Source organism: Balaenoptera physalus, assembly GCF_965194825.1.
Source record: "Balaenoptera physalus genome assembly, chromosome: 11".
Lineage (NCBI taxonomy): Eukaryota > Metazoa > Chordata > Mammalia > Artiodactyla > Balaenopteridae > Balaenoptera > Balaenoptera physalus.
In genome coordinates, this window is record NC_138896.1 from 105,981,666 (window position 1) to 105,999,644 (window position 17,979).

Below are 17,979 nucleotides of genomic sequence, written 5' to 3' on the forward strand. Positions count from 1 at the left end.
TCCTAGCAGGTGTGAAGTGATACCTTAGTATGGTTTTGATTTGCATTTCCCTGATAACTAACGGTACTGAACATCTTTTTCTGTGCTTATTGGCCATTTTGGAGAAATGCCTACTCAAATCCTTTCCCCATTTTAAAATTAGGTTGTCTTTTTTATTGTTGAGAAGAACATGTTTCAGCAGTAAATTCGGTTAGAGGATTGCGTTTGTACCTTTTAGAATTCCGGGGTGGGAAACAAACACCTGGAGCGGTCATGCATTTGAGCACAAGGTTTAGTGGTGGAGTGTGCACAGGATTTGTAACTGAATCTCTCCCTTACTAACCTGATTCTTATTTCAGGTCTTGTCCAGAGTGCCGTGTGATATCAGAGTTTGTAATTCCAAGTGTGTATTGGGTAGAAGATCAGAATAAAAAGAACGAGTTGATTGAAGCTTTCAAACAGGGAATGGGGTAAGTGCTCTGCGCTCAAGCGTGATCTGGTGCGGGCCTGGCTTTTGTTTCTGTCTTTGCTTCATGCAGGGCCTCCCCTGTGGGGAGGCCACTCAGTGTCTTCTTTCTCTCGGGCAGCATGCTGGGCTCTGGGGACACAGAGGTGAGCAAGCAAGGCCGTGGTGAAGTGGACTTGCTTAACGGTTCTTAAGCTGAGCAGTATCCCCTAGAAGTCCTGCTTGTAGTGCTGAGATAGCCTTTTTATCTCTGATCATTCGTTCAACAAATAGAGATGAAAGATCTATCTGATAGGCCTTTTCTAGTTGCTGGGGATAGAGCATTAAACAAATCAGACAAAAATCCCAGCCCTCACACAGTTCACATTCTACTGAAGGAAAAAATAAACAAGAATAATAAGAAACAAACAAGAAAATAGGAAAATGTTTATTGGATGGTGGGGCTAAGGAGTGAAATAAGCCTGGGAATGGGGATAGGAAATGAGGGGATTGTAGTTTCCATATTGGAGCCCAGAGGACACAGTAGGGCGACCTGTGAGCAGAGACCTCGAGGAGGCAAGGCAGCGAGCCATGTCCATGTGACTGAGAAGAACACTCCAGAGGGAGGGAACTGTCACTGCAGAGAAAGCTCTGAGGCTGGAGTGTGTCTGCCTTGTTCGGAACAGCGAGGAGGAGCTGGACGAGAGAAGCAGGTGGGGAGAACACTGGAGACGAGGACAGGGGGAGTGGGGTGAATTGTGTAGGGCTCTGTAGGTCATTGGATAGACTAGCTTTTTTATTCTGGCTGAGGTGGGCAGCTGTCATACGATTTTGACCAGAGGAGCGACATGATCTGATATATATTTTGAAAGGATCACTGTGGCTGAACCACTGAGAATATATTGAAAGAGGAGGCAAAAGTGGAAATGGGGAGACCAGTCAGGCTGTTACAACAGTCCAGGCGAGATGCGGCAGTGGCTTGCACCAGGGCAGGAGGCATGGAGGTGATGGGAAGTGGTCGAATTCTGTATCTGTTTAGAAGAACTGGGATGGATTTGCTGATGCGTTGAATATGGTGGAGGGGTTGAGGATTCAGATTTCACTTCCAGTGTTACCACTTTTCATTTCTTTGCTGCACTTCTATCTTTGTTGGCCAGTTTCCTCTTTCAGTTATCCGTTTTTGTAAAATGTCTTGTGGGTGTATCACTGGGAAACAAGGAGGCAACACAGCTCCACTGAATAACGGATGCACAGTGACCACTCACCGACAGACTTGGGAGGAGAGTTAAGATGGTCAGTCACTGACCATGGTGCACATGTGTTGTTCCTGTGGTGGTTTGGACTGAACTGAAGAGCTGACAGTGTGTGCTTCACATGGTCACTCACAGTTGTGTGTTGTGGTGACAGAAATTTGAACCGTGTTGCTGGGGGACCAGTGGCACTTAACGAAACCATGGTGGATTCATTTCCTGTGGCTGCCGTAACATTACCACAGACTGGGTGCTCAAAACACCAGACATCTGTTCTGTCACACTTGTGGAGGCTGGAAGTCCAAAATCCAGGTGTGGGCAAGGGTGGCTCCTCCTGGAGGCTCTGAGGGAGAATTTGTTCCAGGCCCCTCTCCTGGCTTCTGGGTGCAGCGTAACTCCAGTCTGTCTTTGTCTGCTCTGTGTCTTTTTCTCTCCCCTCTGACTCGTGTAAGGGTCTCTCGTAAGACCCTCCCATTAATCCAGGATGATCTCATCTTGAGATCCTTAACTGCATCAGTAAAGATCCTTTCTCCAAATAAGGTCACATTCACAGGTAGCAGGGCTTAGGATTTTGACCTGTCTTTTGGGGGCCACTATTCAACTCACCGTACATGGTGTATCAGTCTGTTCCAGATTAACAGCAGACTGGGTGACTTATAAACAGCAGGCATTTATTTCTCACAGTTCTGGAGGCTGGGAAGTCCAAGATCAAGGTGCCAGCATGGTCGGGTTCTAGTGAGGGCCAGCATCCTCTCACTGTGTCCTCACGTGGTGGAAGGGGTGAAGGAGCTCACCGGGTCTCTTATAAGAGCACTAATGGCATTTATGAGGGCTTTAGCTGTCCTCCTTCTCCTAATTCTATCCCGCTGGACATTAGGATTTCAGTATATGAATTTTAGGGGGATCCAAACATTCAGACCATAGCACATGATCCGAACCTTGCAAAGCAAGGGCTGCCTGTTTACCGGTTGGTCTGTGCCCCTGTTGATGGATACCTCTGCTGTTTCTGCTGTGTTAGCTATTTTGAATATTGTTTAGAATTCCATTTTAACTTGCAGCTTTTTAGCTTATCTCTTTTTTTAAAATGGTTTTTTCTTGGGGTTACAATATACTCCTAATATTTTAGTCACAATTAATGTTCCTGCTGCCTTATATAATATATAGTTACTTTCTCATTACCATCTTTGTGCTACAGATATAATGCATATGCATTATGTTTACATACATTAGAACAGCACAAGGTAATAATATAATTTTTTATTATTTAGGTATAATTGACAAATAAAATTATGAAATACTTAAAGTGTACATCATGGTAATTTGATATACATTGTGAAAGGAGTCCCCCATCTAGCTAATTAACACATCCATTGCCTCACAAATTTTTTTTTTCTACCGTGTTAGCAAATTTCAGTTGTACAATACAGTGTTGTCAACCACAGTCACTATGTTTTATCTTTATTCATCTTAATAGGTGATAGTTTGTACCCTTTCACCAACCTCTCCCTATTTTCCCTGCACCCTTGCAACCACTTTTCTACTGTTTCTATGAGTTTTTTTTTTTTAGATTCCCACATATATGTGATGCCGTCCAGTATTTGTCTTTCTCTGACTTATTTCACTTAGCATAATGCCCTCGAGGTCCATCCATGTTGTCACAAGTGGCAGGATTTCCTTCTTTCTCGTGGCTGAATAATATTCCATTTGTATGTGTGTGTGTGTGTGTGTATATACACACACACACACACACACACACACACACTACACATTCTTTATCCATTCATCTGTTAAACAACTTGTTTTCATATCTTGGATATCGTGAATAATGCTGCAATGAACATGGGGGTGCAGGTATCTCTTCTGACAGGTGTGAGGTGATATCTAATTGTGGTTTTGATTTGCATTTCCCTGATGATTAGTGAGATTGAGCATCTTTTTATGTGCCTGATGGGCATTTGTGTGTCTTCTTTGAAAAACTGTCTCTTCAGTTCCTCTGCCCATTTTTAAATCTGATTGGGTTTGGGTTTTTTTTCTGCTACTGAGTTGTATGAGGTCTTTGTATATTTTGGATATTCACCCCTTACCAGATATGTGATTTGCAAATATTTTCTCCCATTCAGTAGGCTGTCTTTTAATTTTGTGATGGTTTCCTTTGTTCTGCAGAAGCTTTTTAGTTTCATGTGGTCCCTCTTGTTTATTTTTGCTTTTGTTGCCTTTGCTCTTGGTGTTAAATCCAAAAAATCATCTCCAAGACAGATGTCAGGGAGCTTGTTGCCTATGGTTTCATGTCTTACATTCAAGCCTTTAATCCATTTTGAGTTAATTTTTATGTGTGGTACAAGATTGTGGTCCAGTTTCATTCTTTGGCATGTGGCTGTCCAGTTTTCCCAGCACCATTTTTTGAAGAGACTGTCCTTTCCCCATTGCATATTCTTGGCTCCTTTGTTGTAAATTAATTGACCATATATGAACAGGTTTATTTATGGGCTTTCTATGGTGTTCCATTGATCTGTGTGTCTGGTTCAGTACCATACTGTTTTGATCACTATAGCTTTGTAAACTAATTTGAAATCAGGAAGTGCGGTGCCTCCAGCTTTGTTCTTCTTAGGATTGCTTTAGCTGTTCAGGACTTTGTGGGTCTGTACAAATTTTAGGATTGTTTTTTTTCTATTTCTGTGAAAAATGCCATTGGAATCTTGGTAGAGATTGCTTGCTTTGGGTGGTATGGACATTTTAACAGAATTCTTCTAATCCATAAGCATGGAGTATCTTCCCATTTATGTGTCGTCTTTGATTTCATTCATCAGTGTCTTGTAGTTTTCAAGTGTATGACTCTTTCACCTCCTTGGTGTTTCTAGGTATTTTATTCTTTTTGATGCAATTGTAAATGGTATTGTTTTCTTAATTTCTCTTTCTGATGATACTTCATTGTTAGTATATGAAAAAACAACTGATTTTTGTATATTGATTTTGTATCCTGCAACTTTAATGTATGGGATGTAATATTTACATGCATTAGAACCTCACAAGGTAATAATTTTTGCCTTAAAACTTGTGTATTTTTTTAAGAGTAAAAAAGTTTATATTTACTCATATATAATATTTCCAATGCTCTGTCATTTGGTATGTAATTCCTTCCAATTGATACAGTTGCCCTTCAGCCTCAAGAACTTCCTTTAACATTTTGCTGATCTGCTGGTGATGAGTTTGAAGGTTTTCTATCAGAAATAGCTTTTTTTTCCCCCCATTCTTGAAGGACATTTTCATTGAATTTATTGGTCTAATTGGTCTTATTCACATATTTGCCTCCTCTTTCAATGAGTAAAATTCTGAGATAATAGTTTGGGGTTTTCCCCCCTCTTCTTTCAGCACTTTGCAAATGTCGTTCCACTGTATAATCTGGCCTCTGTAGTTCCTGATGAGAAGTCGTGTGTGATTCAGATTGTAGTATGTCATTTTTCTGGGTCTTTATCCTGGTTTCAGCAGTTTGATATTTTGCCTAGGAGTGAGTTTTTTCGTATTTTACTGCTTGGTTTTCTCTGAATTTGATATTATTCACCAAATTTAGAGAAATTCTGGCCATTGTTTCATCACATTTTTTACTACCCTGTTTTTCTTCTGGGATTCTAATTACAGGTGATAGACTTTTTTATATTGTCCTATAAGTTTCAGGCTCTGTTCTTTTTTTTTTTTCCAATCTTTTTTCCTCTCTGCTCATGTTCTTGAACACATGTATAGTAGCTGCTTTGAATCCTTGTTATCTTGAAGTTAGACTCTGTTGATTGTCCTTTAAGAATGGGTCACATTTTACTGATTCTTCATTGAGTTATTTTGGATTGTAACCTAGACACTGTAAATCTTACCTTGTAGAGACTCTGGATTCTGTTAGGTTCATTTATAAAACGTTAATGTTTTTGTTGTAATAGGCAGAGAAATTGTTTAGACTCAAACTCTTGGGCAGCAGGTCAAATCTCAGTTCAGTTTTTTTATCCTTAGCTGAGTTGCCTTGAGCCTGCTGCATTGATGTGTGGGTTAGGGGCTGGTCCAGGATTTGGGAGGAGTTAGTATGCAGTATTTGGATGGGTCCCTCTCAGGCCCTTTTCTTTGGGGGACTGTTTCCTCGCTTCCAATGGTTGATTTCCACCAACTCTTTTTGTTCTTCAGGCCGGAAAGACTTGATTTTTCCACTGGAGTTTTAGCCACCCTGCGTAGATACTTGCCTGGAGCCTGCTCTAGGTTAAGTGCTATTTTTTCTTAAAAAGATAACTCAGTCTCTTGCCATTCCATTCTTCCAGGTGTCTAATCTCTTGAAGAATCCTACTTTTGTTCACTCTCCAGTGCGTTCAGGTCTTTTAATAGTGTCTGTATTTCTAGTTCATCTGCAGGAAGGGTACTAAAAGCGAAACTGTACGTTATCTTTTTAAATCCTTTAAGTTGCATATTGATTACTAAAGGCTTGGTATCTTCTTGTTTTACCATTTTTACCTCCTGCGATGTTCTTGTGTGTCCACCAGAGGGCAGGAGTGGCAAGGCAGAGGGGTCCAGCCTGTAGAAAGGAGCTCTGCTGCAGTTGTCTGAAAAGTCACGTTATTGCTGTTTGGGTCTTCCTGGCCTTGCTTTCTGTTGATGACAGTGTTTTTCATGCATTCCACAGACATTTACTGAGCTGCAGGCCAGGTTCCCTCAAGCTAAACACCAATGTGGGATATAGAGTAAAATTCAGTAAGAAATTTCATGGGAAATTACAAAAGGACAATTATGATACAGCTTATCTGGTGACAGATTCATCATGAGAGGCCCGAGCCAGATGTCACAATAGAGAAGGCACTGGGATCCACCTGGGAGTGTCAGGGAAAGCAGGATGGGAATGGGACCCTGAGCCCTGAAGCATGAATAGTCCGTGTGTCGGGGTTGGGGGCTGGGATGGCAGATGGGATGACATGGATGCAGAATGGTGCAGATTTTGTGTTTGGGGAGCAGTGGGCGTGGTCCCTGGGGTTGAAAGAAGTGTGTCGAAGGATGTGGGACCTACAGGGACACAGGCACAAGTCTGAAGGGGCCTTGAGTGGTCTTGAAGAACAGGACGACAAGGGACAAACTGTTTGGGGAAGCTCCTCTGAGGTGTGTGAAGAGAGTAGAACCTGGTGGGAGGGAGGCCAATTGAGACTGGACCATGGCAGGCAACAGAGGATGGTGCCCCGAACGCGTCAACGGTGTGGGAACCGAGAGGATGGTCGACTGGGGAGGTGTTTTGTAGGCAGAAGTAACAACTGGATGTGGGCGCTGAGAACAAAGATGGAGTCGGAGTGATCTGTAGGCTTATGTCCCTGGTAACCAGATAAAGCTTCGGGGGGGGCGGGGGAATCATTTTGGGGTGGGGACCAGAGAATAATGTTTTGAACCTGACGAGTTTGTTAAAGCCAGTGTCCCGCAGACCCTGTTAAGAACTCGCCACTTGAGCGGTCATTTGAAGATCTGCTCAGAACCTTGGGGACAGTGGGCCATGGATGGCGTCTGGTCCACAGACCTCTGCTCGAATCCACTCCCCAGTCACCTGTGCTTGAGTCAGACCTGGTGGAAGTGGACAGCTGCTGGGGAGCTTTTCTTTGTGCTGCTCTGAGGCCTGCCTCAGGGGCTTTCACCACCATCTCTGCCGTCGTCCCCTTGTCTGAGAAAACAGGAAACACTGACGTCAAGAAGGTCCCTTCCTTGTCTGCCACCACCACGTACCCCATCCCCACGGCAGGCTGCCCTTTCTGCTGGGATTTGGCTTCATTTCTGCACCTTCCCCGCCCTTCTGGCTTCTCTTCCTCTGCAACGTGGGATCACTTATGATTACATAAGCCAAATTTCATTTCAGCAAGAAGGAATGGGAATTGTCTGTTCGGTTCTCTGTTTGGTTCTAAGTTTCCTCAGGAGCAGGGGTTTGTAACATAGGGGTCTGTAGCTAGAAACTGAAGATGGGGGGAAAATCTTTTTAACTTTCTGATAACTGCATTTTGTAGACCTATATGTCTTCTTTTATGAATTTAAAAACATTGTTCCGAGAAGGGTTCTGTATAGAGTTAAGAAGCCCTGATCTGGAGGGTGGGCACCAAGGAAAATTGGAATGAGACCTGTAACTTTAGGCAGCTGCTAAAGCCTGCTGCTTTCCCTGTGACTCCTAAATAAAGGCTTCCTGTGGTCACCTTGACATCACTGCTGGCCAGAGGAAGGGGAACTTTCCTGGGTGAAGCTCCTGTTGGGACTTTGAGCTGAGGCAAGTAGCCCAGCTTCAGAACCTTGGAGCCCAGACAGCTGGCCCAGAGGAATGGTCAGGCCTACCTGCCCCTGGAGGCCTCTGGAGCACTGCAGGCTCAAAACACAGTGGGGGCCCCGTGCACGTTAAATTCCACATGAGGCAGCATATCGTGGTGCAAGTACCGTCCAGCTTGGAAATCGGCATCCAGCCTTTCTGAGCCTCATTTTCAGCACCTCTGACCTGAGGCTGACCTGGCTCTGGTAGGGATGGAGGAAGACAGTGGTTCATCTGCACCCCAGATTTTCCCGCTGTTCTTTTGATCTTTTCTTTCTGCTTTTCAGGAAAAAAGCTTGTAAATACTTTGAGCAAGGCAAAGGGACCTGCCCATTTGGAAGCAAATGCCTTTACCGCCATGCTTACCCTGATGGGCGGCTAGCAGAACCAGAGAAACCTCGGAAACAGCTCAGTTCTGAAGGCACCGTGAGGGTAAGGACTTCGCCATCTCTTGTCAGGAACACCCACCTGTAGGCATATCCGGGGACTGCTCCTGGCCCTTCCTTGTAGCTTTGGCAGAAGGGCGTGTGGTAGGCAAACGAAATAGAAGCTACTTAGCTTTCACGTTGCCTTTAGCAATAACCAGGCATGTTTGGTGGCTGTTTTGCAGTTCTTTAATTCAGTGCGGCTCTGGGATTTCATTGAGAACCGAGAGAGCCAGCATGTCCACAACACTGAAGACGTCGACGTGACAGAGCTTGGGGACCTCTTCATGCACCTCTCCGGAGTGGAGTCATCAGAACCCTGAAGAGTAGGTGGTCGCCCTGCGTCTTCGGCTCCACCAGCCGAGCCTTCCCCAAGCCAGGGTGTGCAGAGCTTCCTTCACGGCAGCCTGGGGTGGCGTGTCACTTGGATTTGAGTGGGGTTGTATTTAACCTTGGTCTCATCCACTCCATTATTACAGCCGTGGGAAGAGTGAGGATATAAAATAACCTTAACGCATATATGGAATCGCTGCTTCTCTAGTTGCTATTTATCTTAGTTGCACCTCAAACTCCTCAGGGGGGCCAGCTGACCAGCCAGAGTTTTCATTGATTGATTGATTCAGACCAGCCTGGCTCCCGTCCTCGAGGACCGTGCAGCTGCCCCTAAAAGCAGCAGATTCATTTATCTTACCAAAGGATTCCTGTGTGGTGAACCTCCCTAGTATACTGAAATAGTGTGGTCAACACTGGATTTGTATATTGCTTTTCAAAAACCACGCTGCACACCTTAGCACAAAACTTGACTTAGGGCTCTGCAGTGTCCCAAATCAGGGGAGAAGTCTTGCTGCGGGACGTTCAGCAGACAGGTATAAATAAACCTTCTTACCTGGGGGTGGGGGCTCTTGAAGTAGCAGGAAGCAGAGATACGGCCCCTCTTTTACGGTTTGTGTTAGGGTCACAGTCAGAGTAATCTTGCACACATGCCTCCAGGGGAAACTCTCACCTGCTGGCTTGTGCCCCGAGGGCTCATGTGTGTTTTTATCTGTAAAGAACAGTTTCTGGTCCTGAAGAGAATTGAGTACAAGTCTTCTGTCATCAGTAGTGATTTTAATTGAAGGAACATTAGAACTTAAGGAACTCCAAGCCTAAATTATTCTTATAGACAGCTGTAGACACCAAATGTTTTATTGAAGAAGAAAGTCTACTCTTTACCTGATTTGGAGTAGGAGTAAGAAGGGTGACAAAGGCTGAATTCAATTCCCAGCAGAGGCTCTGGGCCCATTTCCTGTTTCTTGAGTTCTGCTCCCAAAGGCATGAACAAATGGAGTTCAAGCTGTGAGCTCAGGATTTAAAAGGAGGAAACAGCCATTAAACCTACATTTAATTTATTTTATTAAAATAACAAATTGAATAACTGTATTTTGTCAGGCGCAATAAAAACAAAATTAAACCCAAATTATCAAGAAAACCTGTGTTCCTGGCTTCCTTGCATATGATGATGTAGGGACCAGGCTGGCGGTGGGCGGGGGGGGGGGGGGGGCCCGCCCCATAGGGGCAGCTCCTGGAAGACAAATTCAGCACAATGGAAGACTGCTCCCTGGAAGACTGCTCCCTGAGAGGGCGGAGACTGGGAGGGGCACGCCAAGCACCTCTTCTGGAAAACCATCCCAAAGCACTAGAGACCTTCAAGAAAAGGAAGTGTCCCCAAAGTCAAGTCAAGTCCATAGTACCAAAGCAGGCTCCTCCAGGCTGCCACGGTCTCGACAGTCCTGGGCTGTTTGGTGCATTATGTGCAAAAACTACCTGTTTGGTGCCACACCACGTATCTCTGAAGGAAGTCCGTCCTTCCTTCTGTGGTAAGCGTTCCTCGTAGGAGCTGATTTCCAAAATCCACATGTCCCCACGTCACGGCTGGTTTGCCTGCTACCTACATTTCCCCTCTGAGTGCTTTTTCTTGCCCTAAAAATACTCGTTTAGCCAACAGCTGGGGCCCCAGATCATGTACTGCCATCAGCAGCCACCGGTGCATCTGAAGGAGGCTCGGCTCATGAGCACAGGGGTTGCGGGTGAGCAGGACAAACCAACACTGTGAATGGCTTCCTCCTCCCAGGGCCAGAGGGGTAGAAAAGGCAACGTGAAGTTAAGGCCCTGTGAGTGGTCTAGAAGGTCCTTAGCAGCAGCTTCTCTGAAGACGAGCAATGTCCCCGCAGAAAGGTGATGCCTGCTGACTTCCCTTCCCACCTGGTGGCCTGAGTGCAGGTGCAGAGTCAGCTAGAAGACAGGCAATCTAGGGGATGTAGTCAGCGTACAGGCATTGATGTCCTCGGTATGGGCCGCCCGGTGCAGGGATGGCTCAGAAGCGCTCCGGTTGATTTTCGGTAGAGAGTGTTGGAGCAGCTCAATGGAAGACAGGATCTGAAACGAGGCCATAAAATGGTCTCACGGCGGGAGGCGGGGCGTTCTGCAGCAGCAGCTTTCAATCTGGCCCAAAGACACAGGCCGCTCTCCCCACCCCACCTGCATCATCTTGTGGAGAACACAAGTCCCTCCCTATAGAACAAAAAGCAAGAAACTTCTCTCCTTGTTTGTATCACTAAGAACTCCTGCTTTAATCACTTCTAGCTCCTTGAGCCAAGTCTTACCTGGGGAAAAAGAGGCCTCTCTTCCTTAACTTTCTTTACACAGTCGGCTACCAGCCTCTTCATTGCTTTGGGGCAGTTCTTGTACAGCTTACTAAGGTCTGGGGAGGCGTACCCTCGGCCCACCATGAAGATGATCTAAGGGAAAGAAAGTAGTTGAGGGAACAGGTGGATGAACAACCGTGAAAGCAGCACCTTTCACCCTGTGCTGCTCAGACAGGCAGAGCCCAGGGGCTTCCACAGTGAGCGGGTCGTTGAGCGCCAGTGACGCACCTGATCGCGGTTGCTGATGTGGGAGTAGGGCAGCTCCCCCGTCATGAGCTCGTACAGCACGATGCCGTACGAGTAGACGTCGGACTGGAAGCTGAACGGGTTATTGTCCTGCATTCGAATCACCTCTGGGGCCTACGGGGACAAAGTGCGTTTGTCACCATCTGGGCCCCACAGACATGCAGGAGCCAGGCTGTCCCTTGGGCTGGGTATGAAACTCCTCTCCTCAGCCCTGCTGTAGCTCTTTCCCAAAGGGCTCCCACTCTCAGGCTCAAAGGAGCTCAGGAATCCTGTCTCTGAGATCCAGCACTCCCCATCACCTAACTCCCCCGAGCTGTGCTTCAGCACTTCCTCATCGCCAGCTTCCTTCAGGAAACCCAAATTTGCCCAGGGGCTGCCAACACTAAAGGTGTTACTGAGGTGGTCGGGGAAATGTAGAGAAATACTTGAAGTTTGCATACACATCTCCCATCACCCCTTCTGGCCCTGTACCCTGCTAGAGGGAGCCTAGCCGCCTCACCATCCACAAGATGGAGCCGGTGGGCTGTTCAACCTGCTGAGAACCACTCCAGCGCGACTTCACTGTTGCCAAACCAAAATCTCCAATTTTCACCGTCAGGCCTTCATGGAGAAATATATCTCAATGCTTGTTAAGGACTCTGGTTTTAAAAGAATGGTCAAGCTACTTTTGAAAAACTTCCCAAAGTTCTTACTAGCACCATCTCTCGGCCTCCCATCTGCCCCAGCCTTCGCTGCACTGGATTTGCTAGTGCTTTAGAACGCGGCTCCTTCCAGGAGGTGCTCTGGGTACCAGATTCTCTGGCTCCAGCCACAACAAGCCAGTTTGCCCCCCCGCTGCTGCTGCCTCCATTTACACACCTAGGAGCCGGGTGTCTGGCCTTGTGACATTCCCACATAACGTAGGTGCCTTACGCCCCAAGACTCTGAGCATGGCCTGCTGACTGCTTACATCCATTTCTGCCTGCATCCTGCCCTCTAATGGCTAATGGAAACACCCTGAGTCCTGAATGCTGTCTGCCTGAAGGCATTTCTCACAGGATAGGTACCACTTGGTGACTTCGAAATCAAAACCAAACACCTCAGTTCTGAGTAAAGAAGCCAGGCGGTTTAAGGCCGACTTGTGTGATCTGCTGATGCCCAGTAATTCATACCCTTAAAATCGGTGGTGTCTGCCTTCATGGTATAATATGTTGGTCCCCCAAAACCCACCACTAAAAGGTATCCTATGTCTCAGACCCATGCCCAAAATAGGCCACATCCCATCATGTGACCCAACACAACTGCTGTGCCTCTCACTGGCCAAGAAGCAAAGTGCGGCTGTAATGCCATACTCCTTTCAAAGAGAAAGGCTGGGGGAGGGAGGCAGACGTAAAATTGTTACATTTCACACCCTACAGCATGAAAAACACCTTTATTCATTCCCCTTCCGTAAAAGCACATTAAGTCTTGGAAAGGGTTGATTCCAACAGTAATCTCTAAGGAAACCATTTCTGTGCATTCAAGAAAGACAATTTTAAGTAGTAATTTTTAAAATCTTGCAACTTTTGGCTTGAAGCTACTGTCTAACCAGATATACAGTCCACAAACTAGAAAATAGCATAAAAGACAAAAGGCCCATTCCCCCAAGTTAAATTTAGTAATAAATAGCATTTAAAAATTAGGCCGGTTTCAAGCATAACCCAAACAGGTATCTCAACTTCTATGGAACTCTTTCCAGAGTCACTTTTGCTGAGGTAAACTTCAAAAGTGTCCTAAATTTAGAACTGAGCAGTCAGATGAAACCACCACCAAAGGATACTGTTGGATTTCATGTCTCTGTGGATGATGTTCTTTGCATGCAAATAGCTGTGAAGGGAAAATAAGTCTATTAAAACCAGTTTGAGAGATATTGGTAGAAAGCAGCTTCAAAATACATCTAAGAAGTAAACCACTTGACGGCCTGACTCCTAGTTGAGAAGTCACGTTTGGGGACTGGCCCTGCACTGGCTCAGCCTGGTCCACGTCAGGAGTTACATCTGAAAGTGAGGCCACAGCGCGAACAGGGAAGGTCTTTAAAAAGGCATCAGTTTTATTCAAAAAGTAATTCCAACAACCCAAATATCCATCAACTGATGAACAAATAAAACGCTGTATATACAATGGGATATTCTTCAGCCACAGAAAGGAATGGAGTACTGACACACACTACAACATGGATGAATCTCTCAAAAACACGCCAAGTGAAAGAAGCCAGACACAAAAGACTTCATCTAGTATCTTGAAAATCTTCTAAAATTAGACAGTGGTGATGGCTTACACCTCCGTGAATATACTAAAAAAACTGAATTGTACACTTTAAAGGGGTGAATTTTATAAGTGAATTTCATCTCTAAAAAATAACTAGTCATTTCTGAAAACGTATACAATGCAAATTCCATATGAATTTTAAAAGTACAACATGAGATTTTATAAACCACTTGTAAGCACAGCTTTAGTTAAGTTTCTAGTCGTCAGGGGGTATGAGGAGTTCCCCCTGTTCCACATTAGGGGTACTTCAAAGGAAAAGTTTGAGAAGCACTGCCCTGGCTTAGCCAAGACTGAAACGCATACGCACACCCCTTTCACAGAGAAATGTGTCAAGCACAAAGACCCAAAACGATAGTATTTAATGGAGGTGCTATGGATCACCTTAATTTAAGCATTCTCCAAAAGGAAAAAGTACACAGAACGTGACATCTGATCAAACCCTTACGTGGAATAAGCACACTTGATGCGCTACACCTCAGACACGATGCCCACCAGAAGGTGGCGACCCGCACTGTGCTGGGTGTCTGGCTGAATTTTGAGGGCAGTTGCTGTAACCTGAATCTGATCCCTAAGGGGGTAGCCTCAGCTTGGGCAATAAACCTGAATTTCTCGTTCCTTTGGCCCAGCACACAGGTTCATTTCCAGCTGTGCAAAAATATCACAGAAGTCACTTAACAGGCTTGGCTTTTCCTAATCTTGGTTCTGATTTAGGGACAAGTTGATCCTTGGACCCCAGATTTTCTACTCGTCAGGCCATTCACTCACTCCATTCCCTGAGCCGTCTGCCGGGCAATGTCAATCAACTGGAACATCTGGAACTTGGTCTCCTGGACGTGCAGGTGTTTATAGAGGCTGCTGCCCTCACACCACTGGGTCACAATTGCCAGGTTGTCCTTCGTCATGTACCCCATGAAGAGCAGGATGTTCACGTGCCGGGTTTTGCTGGAGAGGGGAGGAGAGAAGAAAAGGCTCTGCACCTGCCGCTGCTGCAGAACGGGGAGATCTCGTCTGCTTTCCCACGGTCTCCGACCAGACCCTGCGTGCTGCTGACGCCACCCATGCTTACAGTCCAGGCGCTGGCAAAGCCAGCACAGCGGACTGCTGACGCTCCAGCTGGTGCTGTGAGCTGACAAAGGGGCTGCCGTCGCTGCCCTCAGTGCTGGCCTGGATCGAACAGAGGACGTTCTCTTCCATCAGCATGTATTCACCGATCTCCCCACAGGGGTCACAAGGACCCCTCATCTGTGGAATCCATCCTTATTCAGTTTATTCCTACAAGTCTCAACAGTGACTCAAAGACTTAAAAGCTGACGGTTTTGAAGTCCAAATTAAGGCATAAAGAGTTCTTGGAAATAAATGTGAAAATAGAACCCATCTCTCCCTACGTCAAAACAAAACCCAGAGACAGAACCTGGGCTGTTCTATCAACGTAGTGAGCCCAGAGACCTGAGGCAGTGGAAGGGGGTATGCTCATCAAAGGGGGCTCTTCTAAAGGCTTAACAAGCGCATAAGCTGGAAGAAACCCTCCGCTCCTTTTCACTCATGAGGGAGTTGTTTCAACCACAGGACTCCACAGTGAACACTCACCACTGGTCCCAGCCATCAGCCCTCAGAGACAGGTCATGTCATGCAGCCTACTTCCTCTGCAGTGCTTGTACCAGCATCCACGCCCCGCCCCTGCCACACCAAGGGACAGGCCAGCTTTCTACTCACCGAAGGACAGCCACTTCATTCCTAAAGGCCTGCAACTGCTCTGGTGTGGGATCAACAACCTTTAGAATCTTTACTGCAACGTCTCCTGCAAATTAGTTTACAGTCAGTGCAGTTGAATGATCTTACTTTGTTATTTTTCATGTACACTAGTTCTGAGGAAGATATAATTAATCACTTATTCAAAAATCATATACCTACACAGACGGAACAAATACTATGCAAATTTCTGAATTATCAAGTAGCCTAAAAAATTAGATTATACTACTATCCTTAAAATACCGCCCCACAGGCCTTGAACCAGCTTGGTTTAAACTACTCCTGTCAAGCCTGGCATCCCCAGCGGTGAGGTCATGTGTGACAGGTCACAACCTGGGCCTGTGAGGATGACATCAGCAGGTGGATATGAATGGCCCAGCAAATACTGAGTCTTCGGGGCCAGGAGGATGGGGCCCGGAAGCAGGCCAGTTAGTAAGCAGTTGATGCTAAACTCAGCAGCCACATTTCACAAGGGAGAAGCTCCCTTGTACAAATTCTCGGCTTTCAATGCCATTAGAAAGTAATCCTAATGATTAATACTGGTTGCTTACTATACCCTGGCACTGTCTGTTCTCACAGGTATTACCTCCTTTAATCCTCGTAGCTGCTCTATGACGTTAATACTGTTGTCCTCATCTTACAAGCAACAAACTGAAGTTTAGTTACTTGGCCAAAGTCATATAGCCAAAAGAAAAGTGCTGGAGCCAGGATCAGAACCCTAGTCTGATTCCAATAGCTGTACTTCTAACTAAAATACTGACTACTGACTGACTGTCAATCACTGTGAGTAAAACCAGCCTCTTCATATAACTTCAGAAACATCCAGAGATCAATTCTACTTTCTAGGTGCTACCGATTTAGAAGCCACTTTAGAAGTGATATGTCATACTTATAATAGTTGTAATGATAATAAATTACCTGAAGCCCTATTAGGACCTCAGCTTTTCATGACAAGTAACTTTACTAAATACAATGATCAAACAAAGTAGGAGTTAAGTTCAGTGGCACTTGGAGGTGACTTAGTTCCTCCACAACTGAGCATGTGCCCTTGACAGCACCCCCCTGCAGCCTGCTGGAGCACTCATTCCACTTTTGGGGAGCACCAAATGGTACAGAGATGGTTCTTATGATAGGTCCCTAACTGTTGCCCCGTGATCTCTGTTTGCATCATCTAAAGCTAAAATCCCCACTTAGCGGCAGCTTCCAAATTGGTTCTTATCCAGTTCACTGGTGCATGAACTTACTGAGGGCCCAGGGCTGCCTGGAAGGTGCTGCTGACTTTGGATGGCAAAGCTGCATGCTATATTCAGGGCTGCCTTATATCTAGGAAGATGGAGCTGGTAAACTATGCAGCCCCAACCTCAAGTTCCTTATGACTGAGTAGAGGGACAAGAGTCTTTTGCATAAGTGCCCATTCTGGAGCAGTCTGAGCCAAGACAGGATTGGGGCGGGGGATGACAGAGGAGGGGAGTAAGTATCTTGGCAAAGAGGATATAGAAAAGTTTTCTGAAGGAAATGGGATATAAGCCAAAGAAAGGGGCTGTTCTAGACTTGGTACACCAGGAACAAAGGTGAGGTAAGGGGGATGAGAGAAACGGCAAGTTGTGTTTGGGAAACTCTAACATAGCATGTGATCTGACACCTGTAGGACAGGACGGAGGCCAGGGAGGAGGAACGCAGGTGCAACGCAGGCACGTGGGTGACAGTAGGGATAAAAAGGAGATGGAGGCAAGAAACCCTGTGAAGGTGAACTGACTCAATGTGGCAGTCAACTGAGAGGAAGGGCCAGGAGACGGCCAGGCAATAGATGGGGGTTTAAAGGGACAGGCTGGAGATAGGGATGCAGAAGAAAGACTTGGGGAGATGCTGGATGGTCCCTCAGAAGGGGTTGCTTTCTAGTTCATGAGCCTAGTTTTGCAAGCCCTTCCCTTTCTCACAGCTTTTCTCTGGGCATGCTCCAGTCGTCGCTGAACTCACCCTCAGCGTCACCCATTTTGGACCTGATCAGTAATGCAACCTCAGACCGCAGATGACCCATCAGCAGCCAAAGCCTGTTCACAGTGACTCGCTCTGACCTGCTGTCAGCTGAACGTCTTCCACCTCTAGCCTCTACTTTCTGGACTCCTGAACAAGACTTACTCCTGTTAAAAGTTCATCTTTTCTTTCTTCTATCATCATAGACACTTCATATCCTCCCATCTTTCTAAATCCAAATCCTATTATCCAAATCTGCATGACACCGCTGTGCAAGTCATCCACAATACCTGAGTCATGCAAGTCACTGATGGGAAGACCGAACAGGGTCAAACTAAAAACAGAGCCCACAGCACCGTAGGGATCCAGAGGCCAGGCAGCTCACGGTTAACAGTTATGGTAACAGATTATGCGCACTTTCTTACTGAAACCCAGAGACCATACTCTGCGTTACAGCACACCCTCATTTGTACGTGTACCCTCCAAGGACTGCCATACCAGCGATTCAGTCTGCTAGGAACAATGGGCAAACACCATAGGAAAACCAATTTCAACTCCTATACAGAACGGTTTTCTACTGGTAGGAAATGCCCAGAGCTAGAATGACTTTTCAGGTAACTCATGAGCTCCCTATCACTCTGGTTTT

The 17,979-nt window shown here is 45.9% G+C and overlaps 2 protein-coding genes across 9 annotated transcripts in view; one reads left to right on the forward strand and one right to left on the reverse strand.

The window, feature by feature from the left end:
• MKRN2 (makorin ring finger protein 2) overlaps positions 1-9,582 on the forward strand; it is a 28,191-nt gene extending 18,609 nt beyond the window's left edge. Inside the window, exons 6-8 of the mRNA XM_082415777.1 lie at positions 339-449; positions 8,257-8,401; positions 8,580-9,582. Coding sequence (XP_082271903.1) covers positions 339-449; positions 8,257-8,401; positions 8,580-8,717 — 394 coding nt within the window. The 3' untranslated portion in view covers positions 8,718-9,582. The remainder of the gene's footprint in view (positions 1-338; positions 450-8,256; positions 8,402-8,579) is intronic.
• Positions 9,583-9,769: 187 nt separating this feature from the next.
• Positions 9,770-17,979, reverse strand: part of RAF1 (Raf-1 proto-oncogene, serine/threonine kinase) — a 71,601-nt gene continuing 63,391 nt past the window's right edge. For all 8 annotated transcript variants that reach the window (XM_082415702.1, XM_082415700.1, XM_082415699.1 and 5 more), the window contains 7 exons: positions 15,324-15,408; positions 14,376-14,552; positions 13,123-13,169; positions 11,824-11,942; positions 11,307-11,438; positions 11,037-11,171; positions 9,770-10,809 (listed from right to left, as the gene is read on the reverse strand). In XM_082415702.1, the coding sequence (XP_082271828.1) occupies positions 10,666-10,809; positions 11,037-11,171; positions 11,307-11,438; positions 11,824-11,942; positions 13,123-13,169; positions 14,376-14,552; positions 15,324-15,408 (839 nt within the window). In that variant the 3' untranslated portion in view covers positions 9,770-10,665. The remainder of the gene's footprint in view (positions 10,810-11,036; positions 11,172-11,306; positions 11,439-11,823; positions 11,943-13,122; positions 13,170-14,375; positions 14,553-15,323; positions 15,409-17,979) is intronic.